The 17,592-nt window shown below is 31.4% G+C and overlaps 1 protein-coding gene across 1 annotated transcript; it reads left to right on the top strand.

Annotated features, from left to right (window-relative positions):
- The first annotated feature begins 5,347 nt into the window (after positions 1-5,347).
- On the top strand, positions 5,348-7,970 carry LOC114174559 (syntaxin-22-like). Its single transcript, XM_028059397.2, has 7 exons — positions 5,348-5,630; positions 5,703-5,796; positions 6,245-6,384; positions 6,712-6,780; positions 6,934-7,091; positions 7,179-7,279; positions 7,579-7,970. The coding sequence occupies exons 1-7, from the start codon at positions 5,458-5,460 to the stop codon at positions 7,642-7,644; spliced, it is 801 nt and encodes a 266-aa protein (XP_027915198.1). The 5' UTR covers positions 5,348-5,457; the 3' UTR covers positions 7,645-7,970.
- The last annotated feature ends 9,622 nt before the right edge of the window (positions 7,971-17,592 follow it).

A 17,592-nucleotide genomic window follows, 5' to 3' on the forward strand; every position in this document is an offset into this window, starting at 1 on the left:
CTTGTGATGAATCCATGTGCTTTTAGAGTGACTTCCCATTTGAACACAAGATCTTATTTGGTCTTGTCTTTCCTTATACTAGATGAAGATGAAATAATACCTCTTTTGATTCTCCACACAAGCCTTTGGCCTTTATCATGAGTACTCCTTTGTTAAGGCATCATTGGACTTGTGTATGTTACTTTGACACTTAGAATAGTTGATCTCACTAGAGTGTGTGGGAGTGTCTTTCTTTTTCTCTTTAGCTTTTTCTTATTGTTTCTTCTTTCTCATTTGTACTTGATCCTCTACCACTTGAGATGGTGTTAGAGGGTGAAGTACAAACTTTTTACCCTTGTGAGTGAAGGTTATCTCATTGGTATGACCATTGTGTGTAGTTTCCTTTTCAAAATGTCAAGGCCTTCACAACAGGATGTGATAAGCTTCCATAGGTACTATGTCATATAACACATTATCCTCAAAATTTCCTATGGAAAACTTAACCTCCACTTGTTAATTAACTATCATGCCCTTATCATCTTTAAGCCATTGGAGTTTGTAAGGTTGTGGATGGGGCATGATAGTTAATGCTAATTTTTCAACCAACTTAGTGCTACAAAAATTACAACATGAGCAACTATCCACAATGAGAGAACATGTATTTTCTAAAACTTTACGTCTTGTGTGAAAGATATTCTCTCTTTGGGTTAGTTCTTGGGGACTAGGTTGATTGTAGAGCATTCTTTTTATCATAAGAAGATCCCCATTGCAAGGGTAGGCATTCTTACTTTTAGGTGTGCTAATCTCCTCTTTCCCACTATCATTCTCCTCATCTTGGCTACTATATACATCAATACCCCTTAAGATCATGGTCCTTTTGGTAGGGTATTATGATGAGATATGACCTCTACCAAGACACTTAAAACACTTAATGTCACTTATGTGAGTGTGTGATGATGTTCCCTCCCTTAATCTTTCTTTTTCCTTTTCTTCTCTTTTCTCTTTCCCTCGGCTAGAGGGTTCCTCTTCTACCAATTGTTCTCCCTCTCTCTTGTAGTCCTTCTTGGTACTGGAGTTAGAGTTGATAGTTTTAAAACCTTTTCTCAAGAGTTGTTGCTCTACTTTTATGCACAATTGTACAAAATCATTCAAATCTTGATAGGGTAACAATTTCACTCTATCTCTAATCTAAGATTGAGACCGCTAAGAAACCTATATATGGTTTTTCTTCCTCCTCTCTAATTCCTACCCTCATCATGTAAAGCTCCATCTTTTTTCTATAACCCTCTACACTCATAGTTCTTGTTGGAGCCTTTGGAGTTTGTCCATAAGCTCTCTATGATAGTAGGAGGGTATGAGCCTTTTTCTCATGGCACTTCTCAAGTCATTCCAGTATTGGACTTGAGGGGAATTAGAGAGTCTTATTTCTCTCATTAGGTACAACCCACCCTTCAAGTTGAGTCATATAAATTTCCTCCTCTAAAACACCATTCAGAAAAGCGGTTTTAACATCCATTTGGTGTATCACTAGCTTATGAATAATTGTTAGAGTCAAAAAAACTTGAATAGAGTAAACCTTAGTCACAAGGGCAAAGGTATATCAAAGTAATGTATGTTGGGTTTGGGTAAAGCCTTTAGTTACTAATCTTGCCTTATACTTCTCTATGGATCCATCAGGGTGATAATTTTTTCTTAAAGATCCACTTATAACCAATGGATTTTGCTCCTTTAGGTAAGTCTACTAAGGTCCAAATATTATTTTTCTAAATTGATTCAATTTCAATCATAATGGCCTTATCTCATTATTTTGCATTAGGAGCACTAGTAGCCTCTAAAAAACTTGTTGGATCATTCTTAACTAGATAAGTATAAAAGTCATCTCCAAAAGAAGTTTCCTTCCTCTGTCTTTTTCTTCTTCTCGAATCCTCACATGTGGCATCACTATTAGTATATATAGGTTGATCAGATCATTAACCTTTAAAGGACATATATGTTCAAAGAACTCAACATTTTTTTGTCTCTACTATAATATTATGCTCAATCAAATCACTTTTTAAGAACAAGAAACCTATATGCAGCACTATGTTCAACATAGCCTAAGAACATACAATCATAAGTTTTAGAGACTATTTTCCTTTTCTTAGGATCGAGTAACATTACCTTAACTAGGCACCCTTACACTCTTAAATATTTAAGATTAGGTTGATAACCTCTCAATAGCTCATAGGGAGTTTTACCAGTTTTCTTATGGGGTATTCTATTTTGTAAAAAACATTCAGTAGAAGGGCTTCTTCCCAAAGGTTATCATGTGCATTATAACTAATAAGCATGACATTCATCATTAACTTAAGAGTTTTATTCTTTAACTCAACTACTCCATTAGACTCAAGTAAATATGGTGGGCTTACTTTATGGATAATACATTCTCTAACACAATATTCATTAAACAAAACATATTCATTACCTCTATCTAATATAATCCTCTTAATTTTCTTATTCAATTGATTTTCTACTTTTGCTTTATAGGTTAAAAACACATAAAGGCTCCAACCTTATGTTTGATTAAGTATACTTTGGTGTTTCTAGAATAATCCTCTATAAGTATTACAAAATAATTTTTTCCACCTCTAAACATGGTTTGTTTTAAATAAGGTAGATCAGTGTGAATTAACCCTAACAATTTAGTTAAACGTTCTACAGAATGACAAGCTTTCTTTGTAATTTTAGATTTCACGCATATATCATATTTATTACTTTGCTTATCATACATATTAATTAATCCTAGTCGTCGTAATTTCATTACATACGAATAATTAACATGTCCTAATTTACCATGACATACATCATATGAATCAATAACATAGGCACAAGAACAAGATTGATTAATAATTTCTAAAATATTGAGTATAAAGATACTTTGATCACAATATCCCTTCCCCAAAAAACATTATTTGTTGTCATTACAATCTTGTTAGATTCAAATGACACTTTAACCCCAACTTTTCCAAACAAGGCTGTAGAGATTAGATTAACTTTGATTGATGGCACATGTAGCACATCACTCAAAGGCTAGAGTCTTCCCATATATGAGCTTTAGAAGAACTTTTCCTTTTTCCAAAACAGGAGTTGTCTTGGAGTCACTAAGATACACATGTTCTTCTCCATCACCCACAATAGTGTGGGAGGTAAAAGAATTTTTTTTTGCACAGATGTGCCTTGTAGAACTAGAGTCTACCACTCATTTTCTCACATTGGTCACAAGATGTATTTCAGAAATGACCTTAATAATTATGTCTTCTCCTTCGACTATATTTGCCAGAGGAGGATTGTTGTTCCTAACTTTAACCCCAACTTTTCCAAACAAGGCTATAGAGATTAGATTAACTTTGATTGATGGCACATGTAGCACATCACTCAAAGGCTAGAGTCTTCCCATATGTGAACTTTAGAAGAACTTTTCCTTTTCCCAAAACAGAAGTTATCCTGGAGTCACTAAGATACACATGTTCTTCTCCATCACCCACAATAGTGTGGGAGGTAAAATAATTTTTTTTTTTGCATAGATGTGCCTTGTAGAACTAGAGTCTACCACCCATCTTCTCACATTGGTCACAAGATGTATTTTAGAAATGACCTTAATAATTATATCTTCTCCTTTGACTATATTTGCCAGAGGAGGATTGTCGTTCCTAACTTTATTTTCGTTAAAAATGGGGTTGAAAGCATTGTGATCAAGTTTTTTCTCATACCTTTTTGGAGCTTTAGTCGATAATGTTTATGGTGTGTCGCGCAAGCCTTCAGGATACAACAAGAAGTTCTCAAACTTTTCGAGAATATTAGAACTAGCATGATAACTCTTAAAAATGATTAAATATACCCAGGATATTATAGAAGAAAATATTAAGAGAGAAAAGAAAAATAGATAAAGGAAAAAAAGGGAGTGAGGATGTGTCTTTGGTTGGAGCATATGTCAACTATTTTTAGGTGTAGATGGGTTCCAAAACCCCAATCTCCTATGCTAACTCACCATGAGTTATGGAGCGAACCCCACATCTTGCGAAAGAAGCTCAACTCCACACTCATCATGGCTTGCAAAAGAAGAAGAAAAACATTTAAAGGAAAATTGTGGGGCAACAACATATGCAGAGGAAAAGTTGCATAAAATTTGTGAATGTGGGAACCAACTACCTAACATCCATCTTTTGCAATATCTATGTATAAAATGCTTATTTTATAACAACTCATAGCATGAAACGAGTTTGACATGTGAAAAAAAATTAATGTAATTGGCCTGAACTTTGACATGAAATTGAAATTCATCAATGTTCGAAACTTTTATACATCTTGGTCCATAAACTTTAAAAATGAATGGATATGTCCTTTTAACCCAATTATGTTAGAAAACTTTTACATGTCAAACATGTTTCCTAATTGGCATTGAAGTAGAAACGTGTCAAACGGTGTAAACAACTCAAATGTGTTAAAGTTTCGAATAAAGACAAATATCAATTTCGCGTCAAATTTTATGGACTAAAAACATATTTAACTATAATAATAATAACTTTTAGATTTAATTACTCTTTTGGTTCCTGTTTTTGTTCAAAATTTTCAAATTGGTTCTCTAGTTTTTTTAAGTTTCAATTTAGTTCTGATTTTTAAAAAAATTGATGCAATTTGGCTCTTTTCCATTAATTTATTGAAGCGAATCAATGATTTTTTAACAAAATTGACACTATGATTATGTTAATTACATCAATAAATCAAATCATTCTTATTAACAATTTTAATTTTGATGAAACATCTTTGATCTGTTTCAAAAAATCTAACGAAAATGGTCAAATTGTATCAATTTTTTAAAAGTCGAGACCAAATTAATACTTACAAAAACTGAAAGACCAATTTGACACTTTTAAACAAAAACAGTAATCAAAAGAATAATTAAACCTAACTTTTATGACAAAAAAAAATGATAATCTTTTATTTTTATCATTCAAAGCATTTTTATAATCTATCAAACTTATCCATCACATTACTCATCTTTAATCCCTTCCCTTAATCTAAACAATCACACTTTATGATAACACACATTTATGCTAGGAACACGTTACACGTAATAAGATGACCTAAGAATAAAAATATTGAATGGATGATTTTTTAACTCTAATATTGTCTCTCAATTCCAACATTTTTTTTCTTCGAATAAAATCACATAATGAGTGCTTATTTTAATTTTAAAATTTGATTTTATGGTCGAAACAAAGACAGACAAAAGGGGGAGTGGGGTCTGTGCAATGTTACTCGTCACTTTTGAGTCATGCTGCCACTTTTCAATTGGTTCGGTAATAATTAAACTAAATTAAATTGAAATTCAAACTCAAATTCTGAACTTAAACCGAAACCATTCCTCTCTGGGTCTTCAAGCAATTGACTTTTGCTTCAAATTTCATAACCGAAGTGGAGGATCTCATTCCATCTTCCATGAGTTTTCAAGACATCCAAGGTGGACCCCACCCTCCATCTCGCCGGAACCAGTCACCGGCGCAGGCCGTTGCCGCCGGAATATTCCAGATCAACACTTCCGTTGCCACTTTCCGGCGACTCGTCGATGCCGTCGGAACCGTTAAAGACACTCCCGAACACCGTCAGAAGCTGTACCGTCACGTTACCCCCACTTATTTAGTTTTTTTTTTTTTTGTGTGTTTTCACAGTGGTTTGTTTGGTAGGCACAATACGAGGCAGAGGATTTTGCAACAGGTGAAGGATACTTCAGCTAAGCTCAAATCCTTGAGTGAATCTGATCGTGGTGCTAATTCCAATGTAGGCTTCTCTTTTCTTGTTATTTTTTTATGTAATTTTTGTTTTTTCTTTCTTTTTCTTTTATTTGATGCTTCAAATGTGGGACTTTGAATTTTGATTACCCGCAATTGATCATACCCCGGTTATGCTTCCTGGTTTCGCTATTCACTTTTCGCCTTGTATTCGATGCTCTTCCATTTTACTGTGCTTGAAAAAACTACGAAGATTTTCATTTGAATTCTCTCACAATGTGAATATTTTCATGTTCTTATGTAATCATGATCATTTGTTACGTATGTATGTTGACTCTACTAGTAATTATTTCATTCCACTTGCGGGTAATTTCGAATTGGTTAACTAATGATTTTTACAGTGAGAGTGTTTCAAAATTAAATCAGCTAGAACTGAATCTGTGTAAAAAGGAAAAAAGTTTGGATAGATAACCCTCCTTGTTCTTTTTGAAACCCAGGCTAGTCAGAAAATTAAAGATGCCAAGCTTGCTAGAGATTTTCAAACGACATTGCAAGAGTTTCAGAAAGTACAACAGCTTGCTTCTGAGCGAGAATCTGCTTACACCCCTGCCTCCGCCTCTTCTACTTTACCAATAAGGTCAATGAATCTACTTGTATGATTTTTTTCAGAAACACTTCTGAAAGGAAAAAAATAAGAAGTAAAATAGAAATTAGCTTCTCTAAACTGAAATTAGCGCAGAAACACAATTTTTTTTCTCTGTTTTTCTTTTTAACTTGTTCATAAGTTAATTTTAGTTTATAAAGAAGTGGTGTTTCTTTATTTTTATCCTTCTTATTTTTCTTTCTTAGAAGTGTTTATGACGAAAGGTATATATATAATTGTAAAAATGACTTCTATACTGTTGAAACCTAATTTCCTTTTTTCCCTTGTGATTTGAGGTCTTTTTAATTTCTGTGTAAGCAGCTCTGGCTCTGGTGAAGAATCGACTGGAATAGATGTCGAAAGTCAACCTTTTATTAGAGAACAGAAGAGGTGAGTCAGCAACATTTCAGCTGGTTCACTGGACCGATTGAACTCAATAATATTTAATCTTTATCTTACCGTTATAGGCAGGCTTATTCAACTCTCGATTGAAATGTAATTTTTCATGGTTTGATTTAATTGATCATTGAAATAAAACTGTAGGCAAGAGATACTTCTATTGGATAATGAAATATCATTCAACGAGGCCATGATTGGTGAAAGAGAACAGGGAATTAGAGAGGTAGAAGAGCAAATTGGACAAGCAAATGAAATATTCAAGGACCTTGCTGTTCTTGTTCATGATCAGGGAGTTGTTATTGGTAAATAAGATTACCATGTTAGTTGCTTATTGTTGCCAAAACATTTAGTTATTCTAGTAGTTCATATTTTATGCATAATTATGGCAGATGACATTCAATCAAATATTGATGCTTCTGCTGGTGCAACAACCCAAGCTAGGGTCCAGCTAGCCAAGGCTTCCAAAAGTGTGAAATCCAGAACCTCATGGGTGAGTCAAAAAGATCTTATCGTACTAATGCTTGAGTTTTGTCTTTATAAACATTAAAATATGATGCCGTTCATTTCATGTTTTACATTTGGAATTTATTTTTCAGAAATAGTTTCTTATTTCTTACTAATGGCATTGCTCAGTGCACACTACCCTTACATGTTAACATCTCTGCACGTAAAAAATATTCCCAGTATCATACCAGCACGCAACATTATTCTTTAATGCTATTATGTTATTACACTTGTACATCATTCTTATGTTATTTGACTACTCATATAATACTCCTTTCTTTACAGTGTTGGTGGGTGCTTGTAATTGTTGTTGTTGTGCTGGTCATATTACTTATTGTCCTCATTCTTTAGTGTGCAAGTGCATACAACTGGGACAGATTTTTTGTTCCGTATTTGGTGTGTTTTGAGGTGTGAAGAGTGTTTTGACCAAAGGAAAGTGTTGGAAGGTACAGCAATGGAGTTTGATATATTGATTGCATCTGCAGCTGGAAGTTGGAAGAAGCTAGTGAGGTAAAGTGATTTTATTAAGAAATATTGTCCTTTGTAATATTGACCAGTGCATGAATACACAAGGAAAAAAATAAGAAAGAAAACTCAAGAACAATCACAAGCTGTGTATGATAAGGAACAAATGAACTTCTTTACTCATAAAATAAGTCTTTGTTTTCTTTCTTTAATATTTGTGGAAAGTTAATATCTTATTAAATCGATACCAATAATCGTGGATGCAACTATGCAAAACAAATAAGGAAAATAAACCACATTAACTGGAAGCAAATCTCCCCCCCCCCCCAAAAAAAAAAGCAAAACACGGGTGTTCTAAAAAGTAAATTTGATCTAATTAGGATTTATTACTGATGCCTCAACAAAATTGGCATCCATCGAAACATTACTATCTCGTGAGAAAAAGAAAGAGCGATACAATAAGGAGGAGACAACGGTTATGTAAGTGTCATAACAAACTGCATACGTGGTCAAAGACAACGGTTGGATGGCAACGGGTTCATTTTGTCCCAATATCTAAATTAAAAATTCATTTTTTCATTTCAATAATAGATGATTATGAAATTTTTGTTTCATTTCTATTTCATTTGGGAAACAATTATATCATACTGTTTATTTACTACTCTAAATATTAATTAAATATATTTTGATAAAAAAGAATAATTATAACAAAAGAAAAACATAATATTAAGTATTTAATATAAAAAGATACACAACTTTTTTTATATTAAATATTAAGAAAGAAATTATGAAAGTAATATTATCAAATAAAAATATAAAAAATATTTAGATAAATGCCAAATAATTATAAAAGTGAGTAAAAGATTATTATTAGAAATAAGTTACGAATTTAATTATTAAAAGAAAATTAATACAAGTCTTTATTATTCTTACTCAAAATTATATTTTATTAATTTGAGATTTTTCATCAATTGAGATGAATCAAAGAATATTACGAGAACGTGTTTATTTTGTCATTTTAAGTGAGAAAGGAGAATAAGATTCGTTTAAAATATGTTCGTTCTTATTTCTTAGCATTTTCTGTCCCCCAAACCTTATTTGTAGGAGATGAACCCTGAAGTTCTTGAATTCGATAATTCCTATTAATTACCCTTAATTTGATTCTACAAATTTCGATAAATATATCATTCATAGTTTATTTATATCTCTTTAATTTATTTTCAACAATAAAATCTTAATATTTCTAATTAACTTACACTCTCCTCCAAGTTAGTAAAAAGATATCAATGCTCAAAAGGTTGTCTTGGTAGATCCTTCAATAAAATTTAAATAAGTTGGTGATTCATTAAGGTAAAAATTATACAAATCTGTGATAAAGTGTTCATTGAACTCAACATGCTTCATTCAATCTTGTAAGAGTGTGAATTATGAACAGTAACTGCTAAGACTCCAAATACCCATTGAGCTATTAATCTAAACTCAACTTCATCATTGTTGCAGGGAAACAAAATATTGTATTTTGATCCTTCACGTAATAAAGTTACTCCGATGAAAGTGTGCAATATCCTAAGATTAAGAATACAAAAGTTTCGCACATTTATACAGAAAAAACTAAATACGCACAGCTTAATATGAAAGAGCTATCATAGATGGTATACATTCAACTTTCTTAATGATGATCTTTTAGCAAAGTTATCTTTGTATGGATCTTCATGGAGATGACAATTATTATATAATCTTCCATATAAATAATCTTTATGTCCTTGATCACACAATTTGTTAAGAATTGGGCTTTAAGCATAATTCAACTCCACAAAACCGACTTGTAAAGTAAGGTTTGCATCCCAGTATGAATTGTCTTATCTCTAGTCGATATATGACTTCCAACACCTCCTCACGCCGAAGTATATACATTCATGCGTGAGACTAGAATTAATGGGTGATTCATTAGGAGTCTGATAACAAGAGGAACATAATGTCCAAGAAATCTCGTTAGGATAGGCTTTATAAATAATGACTCTAATACTATATTCGAAGTGAAATTTATGTCTAACTTAACCCCACAAAACCGGCTTGTAAGGTAAAGCTTGTACCCCGTTTCCAACACAATCCTCTAAATCTTCACACAGACATATCCTTGTTATGCTTTGTTTGAGAGAGATCATTGTCTTGACATAGAGGGTTGAATTTCCCTCTTAATAATCTTGTTGTAAAATTATATAAATAGTGTAAAAATATTTTATAGATATATTTCATTTTTTTTAATTATGTTGTTCGCACTTGAAGTTGATTTTAGGATTCTTACATTCATCTTCAAAATGTTTTTGAAAAAAATTTATTTCTATGTATTTAGAAGATAACTAATTGAAGGTTGTTTGTTATGTCTATATTCAATTTGTGCAAGAATTATCTTTTCCAGAAAAGTGTTGTTTTTAAAGTGTAAAAGACAAACTTGAATTATGTTGCAACTTACCTTATATATCATTAAGAAAGTGATAGACTAATAAGAATATAATAAAGATGAGATAAATGTTCTAATATATGATGATCACATTACTAAACTAAACACAAATTAAAAGGTTTTGGGGGACTGATTCGGACCATACAAATATTTGGTTTAGTTTGCACAATATAGTTTTTCGTCTAAATCTCAATTAAAAAATAAAAATTATACTTTGACTCCCATTTTTTTACTTTCATCTTTTACTCTCTGACATGGTTTAGTATGAACCATTGATTCTTTCAAAGAAAAATATAGTAGCACATTAATCAATGACTGTCATGTCAAAAAAAAGAGAGTCTTAGTAACATGTCCATTAAAAAATGTGATTTATAAATCTAACAAAGATAATGGCAAGTCCACGTTAGCTACAACTGATAAAAGACCCAAATAGCGGTTAACTTTGTCATAAAGAAAATATTTAAGAATAATCTAACTCATTGTTTATAAATCTGTTAGCTATCACTTGCATCCTAAGTTAGAGAAGTAGAATAAGTTCAAAAGGAAAGGGATTGAACTTTTACAAAATATTTGTCATTTTCTTCCGAAAGAGAATCTATGAGTTTCTTTTAATCAATTAAATGAAGGAATTATCCATATTTTGTAATGCTCTAATGAAATTTACAAGTACAACAAAATATAAAAAAAATAAGAAGCAAAGAAGAAAAATGCTAAATTATTAACTTAGTTAATTAACTAATTTCAAGAGCAACAAAAAGAAAAAGAAAAATACACGGCATGACACAAAGTCTTGAACCTTACAAGATATGTTACCGTAGTTTGTTAAACCCTATAACAAGTGCACCTTAATCTTTGGAATAACAAATGAAAACAACAACGAAAAGATTTGAAACATGATAACTTGGAGGTGATAATAATAACACATCTTTTAGCCCAATATTCATTTGTTAACTACGAGTTTAACTTACCAATACAAAAAATTTTGGAATTACCGACAAAATTTTACTGATGAATGTATTTCTATCGATAAATTCAAATTATTGATAGAATTTTATCGACGAATGTATTTTTTGTTGATAAATTTGAATTATCAACAAAAACATTCGTCAATAATTGCATAACATAAAATCTGTCAATAAAATTCATTGCAGAAATTTTTTTGTCCAAAACTCATCTTAAGAGGGTGCGTTAAAATTAGAAGAGAAGAAAAAAAAGATGAGAAGAAGAAGAGAAGAAGAAGAAGAAGAAAAGAAGGAAGAGGAAGAGGAAGAGGAAAAGGAGGAGGAGACGCTGGATGCGCATTGATGGTGAGGCGGTGACACGATGGCAGCACGATAGTTGTACAATAGTGGTGTAACAAAGACACATTGGTGGAACGACGAGGGTGATTGAAGAGAAAGAGAAAAAAGAGGAAGAAAGAAGAAAAAGTGAGAGAATGAGGTGGGGAAGGAGAAGGAAGAGGAGGAATCAGCAACGACGACAATGGCAATGGCATGACGAATTTTCCAAGATGAAGTGGAGAAGGTTTTGGAAGAAAAAAAATGAAAATATAAACCATAGAAAGAAGAAGAAGGAGGGAGAAGGAAGAAGATGAAAAATTCGCATTATTTACAAACGAATTTTTCAGTCAATAATTACCAACAAATTTTTTTGTCAGTAATTATTAACAAAATTTACAGATAAGAGTTTTACTGACGAATTTTTTATCATAGATAATCCATCGGTAATTTTGATTTACTGACAGAATTTGATCTTCGGTAATTAAAAGAACACATACAAGTAGTAAAAACCTTACATGCGACAAAAACTAGAAGAAGACCAAGGAAAAGGGGGCTGAAACTTAACTTACACGAACGGAGAAACTGATCAGTCCAATTTGAAGAGTTCGCCATAAGGATCACTCCTACGGTTTTAGATCTTCAATCATGTGAACAGAGGAGGAGAATCCTTAGAGAGAAGTCAGAGAACTCTAAAAAAGTGGTTTCTAGAGAGATAGTGTGTTCTAAAATAATGAAACTCGTATATAACAATTCTATTTATACCAAAACCTTTTAATATTAAAATAATTGTATCTCACTATTTTTAAACCTCTATCACCTTTGAAATGCCATTTTCTAGGGAATTACATAAGTTAAGAATAATATTTACATGTACTTTGATTAACCTTATGTTCAAATCTACAATGATTTTATATATATATATATATATATATATATATATATATATATATATATAATTATTTTTGTATTTTATTTATAATATTCACTTAATAAAGTTATCCCATTTTTTAAAAATATAAATGAATAATATTATAAATAAAATACATACAAAATAATATTTTATATATGTATTACTCTAGATATGTACATAAGACTAAAAAAAGTGCAAGTAAATATTATTCATAGTTATCTTATATCTACATACAATAAAAGAAATTAACTACATCAAACTATCTATATATTTGTCTATCGTGCTCCTTTGTATACTACATATAACTAAGAGCAATTTCAAAAGATAAACTCCTATATACCTAAAATCTAATCTATAATGTGAATACACTAGGTACATGTGATCTTTTGGAAGATGTTTGAAACTCTTTTGATATATTTCTATGTATTAGTGAGTCATTTATATAATCTATTGGTGGATCAAACTTATAATCAACATGTGCATATTGGGCTAAAAGATATTTTATTGGTACTTCCTAAGCTGGTGTGAGTCATGTACCTCAAAATCATCAATTGGTGGATCATATAGGAAACAAACTAATGTTGTGTTCACTTGTGGGGGAGTAATTGTTCAGAGAGAATGGTGACGATGGATTAGGGGGTGACATTTGCATTCGTTTATGTGGATTTGAGAGCGAGGAAAGGTGATGATTTGCAGGATACCCAAATTTTTCAATCCCACTTAAATTGAGGTCATTTGAGGGGGATACATGTATAAATACATTGTTTCTTTTCCATGGTGGTGAAGGATGGAGGCAAATGTCCTCCATGGATTTCGTGGTCGAAGATAACAAGAAGAAACACATTTCATTCATGGAGAAGCAAAAGGATTTGATTCCCATGAAGTGAAACCGATCCATGAGAGTGAGCTGAAGAGGGATCTGATCCCATTAAAATAGAATTGATCCATGAGTTAATTTGTGTGTAAGGGATTGATTCCCATGAGTGTTGAAACCATTTCATGATAGAAATGTGAGAGTGGATTTGATCCCCATCTGTCGGAATCGATCCATGGCAATTTAAAATACATGTATCTCAATTTTTGGATATGGAAACTTACCTTTTTCATTATATTTACATGTGGACTGTTTCATGCACTGAATCCAAACATGTATTTTTTTTTTCACTAAAAAATAATTTCAAATAATTGGTTCCATCAACATTAGTGTCTCACTTTGAATTTTCTTCTTTACTTAACTAGATTACAAGAGAATGTTAATGCATGGAAACTTATTTTCTTGGGTTCAAAAATCAGTTGCAAGACCCGGGAAAATTAATTAATTAAATAATTAATTAATTAATAAATGCGGGAGGAAGGCGTCTTTATAACGTTAATTTTTGTATAATGTGATGTGGAAAAGTACTAGCTCAAGTGGTTGATAGTACTTGATTGTGTGAGAGGACTTGGGTTCGAGTCCTAGGTATGCCAATTTTGTGTTGTTGTTTTATGATTTATTTTAATAATATGTAAGAGTGTGGAATTTGAAATGTAAACATATGTTGATTGTGTATATCACCAAATGGGATTTGGTATACTGGTTGTGCTCGCGAAGTGTTTTCTTGTGTGGTTGAATACTCGTCTAGGCAAGGTTGGATGTGGTTTTGGGCAAATTGGTGGCTCGCCCAGGCGAGAGCCTAAGTGAGATAACGTACTATGGGCACTGTTTAAACCTCGCTCAGGCGAGGTGAGCTAGCCTAAGCGAGGCGGAAGGCTTAGCTTGGGTGAGAGGTCCCTAACTTAAGCGAGTTTATGTGATTTACTATGTTTCTATGTGCTTGTGAGTGTGTTTGGTTATTATACCATGGTTAGGTTGTATTTGCATGTGATGTGGTGGGTGGGCTTGAAGGACTAAGTCCATTAGGGGTCTGGGATGTGCTCGGTGGTTGGACACATGATGGGCATGGAACTGGTTGAGTTCCCGTCGGCTACTAATGGGCGATGAGTCCTTAGTATGGTGATTGCATGTGTCGGGCGCACGATGGGCAAGGAACTGTGATGTTCTCGTCGGCTACTATCGGGCGAGGAGTCCATAGTATGATGATTGCGTGCGTGCCAGGATCCAAGTGTGAGACTTGGATGTTTTACTACAAACGAGGAGTCTGTAGGGCATGACTATGAGCGGGATAGGCTCATAGGGTTGGACCACGAATGAGTCAGTTTCGTTGGAGCACAGGGAAGTCCCAAGACCTAGTTCATGCATATGACTCATGAAGGACTATGAGGTCATGGTTGAGTGATTTGGAAATTATGAGTTTTGTACTTATATTGTTTTGGGTGGGGAAGCATATTTACTTCACATATATCTGTTTATGTTTTATTGTGCATAGCTCACCCTATCTATGTGTGTGTGGCGATGATCGGATAACTTGTTATCCAGGAGCAGATGATGTGACAGGTGGGCCAAGAGACACTTAGACGCGGAGCGAGGGCTAGCAGGGGGATAATTTTGTATAGATGTACATTTTTAGCTTTGAGGAAACTATGTAATCCCTTTGGGAGTTTTTGATTTTTAATTCGGTTTATGAATTATGAACTCTTGGATTTATGGATTTTTAATTTTAAAGTTTTAAATTTCCCGTGTTTTGGGAAATAGTTTATATTAAATGCAACACTTGTTGGATTTCAAATTTTTTATTTATTTAATATCAGTAATATTCCTTAGGGATGTTATATCAGTTATCTTATTTTAGTAAGTTGAAAATTATTTCAATTCTTGGTTAGATGAATAGACCATAATTTGAAAATTCTAGCTTTTAAAATTACTCTTACAAAAAAATTAATATCTCAAATTTCTAAATTATTTACCAAAGCAATTATTCATTACATATTTTTATTATTTTTTATTACAATAATTATTTTTTTGTAATTTATTCATTTAAATATTTTTATAAAATAAATTTAACTCATCTTAATATAATTTTATATTACTTTCAACATCAAGGGCAATATGGTAATTTTACTTTTTTTCATTTAAACTTTTTTTTTTAATTTATTGCATCACTCAAATCACTTACAAACTTTATCTCTAAATCCTCTCACTTTCACCCTTAAATCTACTCAAAAAAATAACACAGACTTCACCCTTTAATCCACTCTAATCCATCTTCTTCCTCTCTCAAATTATTCTTCACAAGTGAACACACCCTAAAGGTAGGTGTGTAAAAGTAAGTTGTACACTAATTATTTGAAACATGAGACTAGTAAGACCCAATAGAAACTCCTATGTCACCTTTATATGTAATTAACCTTGTTTATGTTGGAAATATTTTATTATAATTTAAAAAATAAATAATTAAAATAAAAAATTCTACTGTTACTGAAGTTTTTATAGACCTTTAATTTATGGGTTAATGGTTTTTATGGCTAACGGCTATATTCTTATTACTATTTACTTCTTTTGTTTCCATTTTCTACCTATAAATACCACCTAAGTGCATGGGGAAAGACAACAACAAAGACAACAAATATTAGAGTTTTCTCTGAAATGTTCTTCTTTTCTTCTCTATATTATCTTTAAGACAATGGTGGTCATAAGGTTCGGAGATCCTTCGCTGGTTGTTGTATCTTGGGAGAGAAACGCATATGATTTGAAACACATATGAGTGTGTATTTGTTTAGTCCTGTGCAGTAGGGGTGTTTTCTCTCTAAGGATAGCGTTATGCGTGCCTCAACCCAAGATATTTCTACTCCTTACCTTTTATCTTTTATTTATTATTATTATTATAATTGTTGATCTCTGATTAATATTCATTATTTTATATATTGTCTTAGTATTATTATTGCTCTAATTATTATTATTATATTATTTCATATTTTTATTATTATTAGTATTATTTGAGTAATCATTTTCTAACATTCTTAGAGAGAAAAATTATTATCTTGTTATTTCTTTTTTTGATTACTCATCTGTATTCATTTCTAAAATTAGAAACAATATAGAGTTAAAGACTGAAAACACATTTTATGAACTAATGTGTTTGTTATGGTTATAATTAAATCAGTGTCAACTAAGCCTAAAAATTTGTGTGTACAATTGTTGTTATTTCTATTGATAACAATAAATGAAATTATGGATAAATGAAATTCCTAATCATTGAATAATATTTTGTGATGTTTATAGCTAATGTTTTTGTTTTATATTAATTTATGCTTTAATATTGTCTATTCTTACCATTGATAAAGATGTTCTATATCATGTATATATTTTAAGTGTTTTGTATGAAAATGATTATAAAATAATTTGTCTTACTAAAACTACTATTGTGTTATGGAAAAAAAATATCTTGATATCTATATGAAAAGAAAAATGATCGATAATAAATATAATCTTTATCAAATTTATGAATTTAAAATTATTGTTTATGACATGAAATTAAAATTAATTATTTTAATTGATATCATGTTTAAGATCATGTAAATGCTGATAAAAGAAGAAATCTTCATATCAAAAATTGAATGGATGGTCAAGTAAAAACTAAACTTGTCTTCCAAAAATTATTTAAAAAAAAAACAAGAAGAGTTTTTCATGTTTCTGAATTTATAAACTTTCTTGTGCTCAACAAGGTTATAAAGTGGTTTCCAAGTACAATAAGATTACTATTTCTAGACATTGTTTTTTGGTTGGTAAATGATATACTTGTGATGATTTGTTTGAGTTAAGTGTTTTTATCTAGTAATAAAATATTTATAAGTTTTCTTTGATTATTACAAAATGTTAAGTTGTGATTTATGACATGCTAATATTATAATTGTTGAGAAGTTGAGAAATTTTGGTTAGAGACCATTCAAATTATAAAATTTTGAGGTGCAAAATTAATTAAATAGAGAAATGATGATACATGTCTTTATAAATGAGTTTTTTGTGTGAAACTCATGGTATTATTCATTATGTAACATCTTCATATAGTGTATGGTGTTAATATAATGGTGCAGTGAAAGAAAAAAAAATGCTTTGATATGATAAATGTTATTCTACAAGTTCTAGGTTATGTAACATTATATTAGTGAAATTTTATATCTTGCTTACCATATTTTGAACACAAAAGATTGTGATAAAACTTTTTATGAGTTATGAAAGAAAAAAGAACCACATTAAAAATATTTCAAAGTGTGGGGGTGTCTTGCAATGGTTAATATACCTGTTA

The sequence above is a fragment of the Vigna unguiculata genome, chromosome 1 (genome assembly GCF_037176805.1).
Source record: "Vigna unguiculata cultivar grain cowpea cultivar isolate G323 ecotype 2 chromosome 1, ASM3717680v1, whole genome shotgun sequence".
Taxonomy (NCBI): Eukaryota; Viridiplantae; Streptophyta; class Magnoliopsida; order Fabales; family Fabaceae; genus Vigna; species Vigna unguiculata.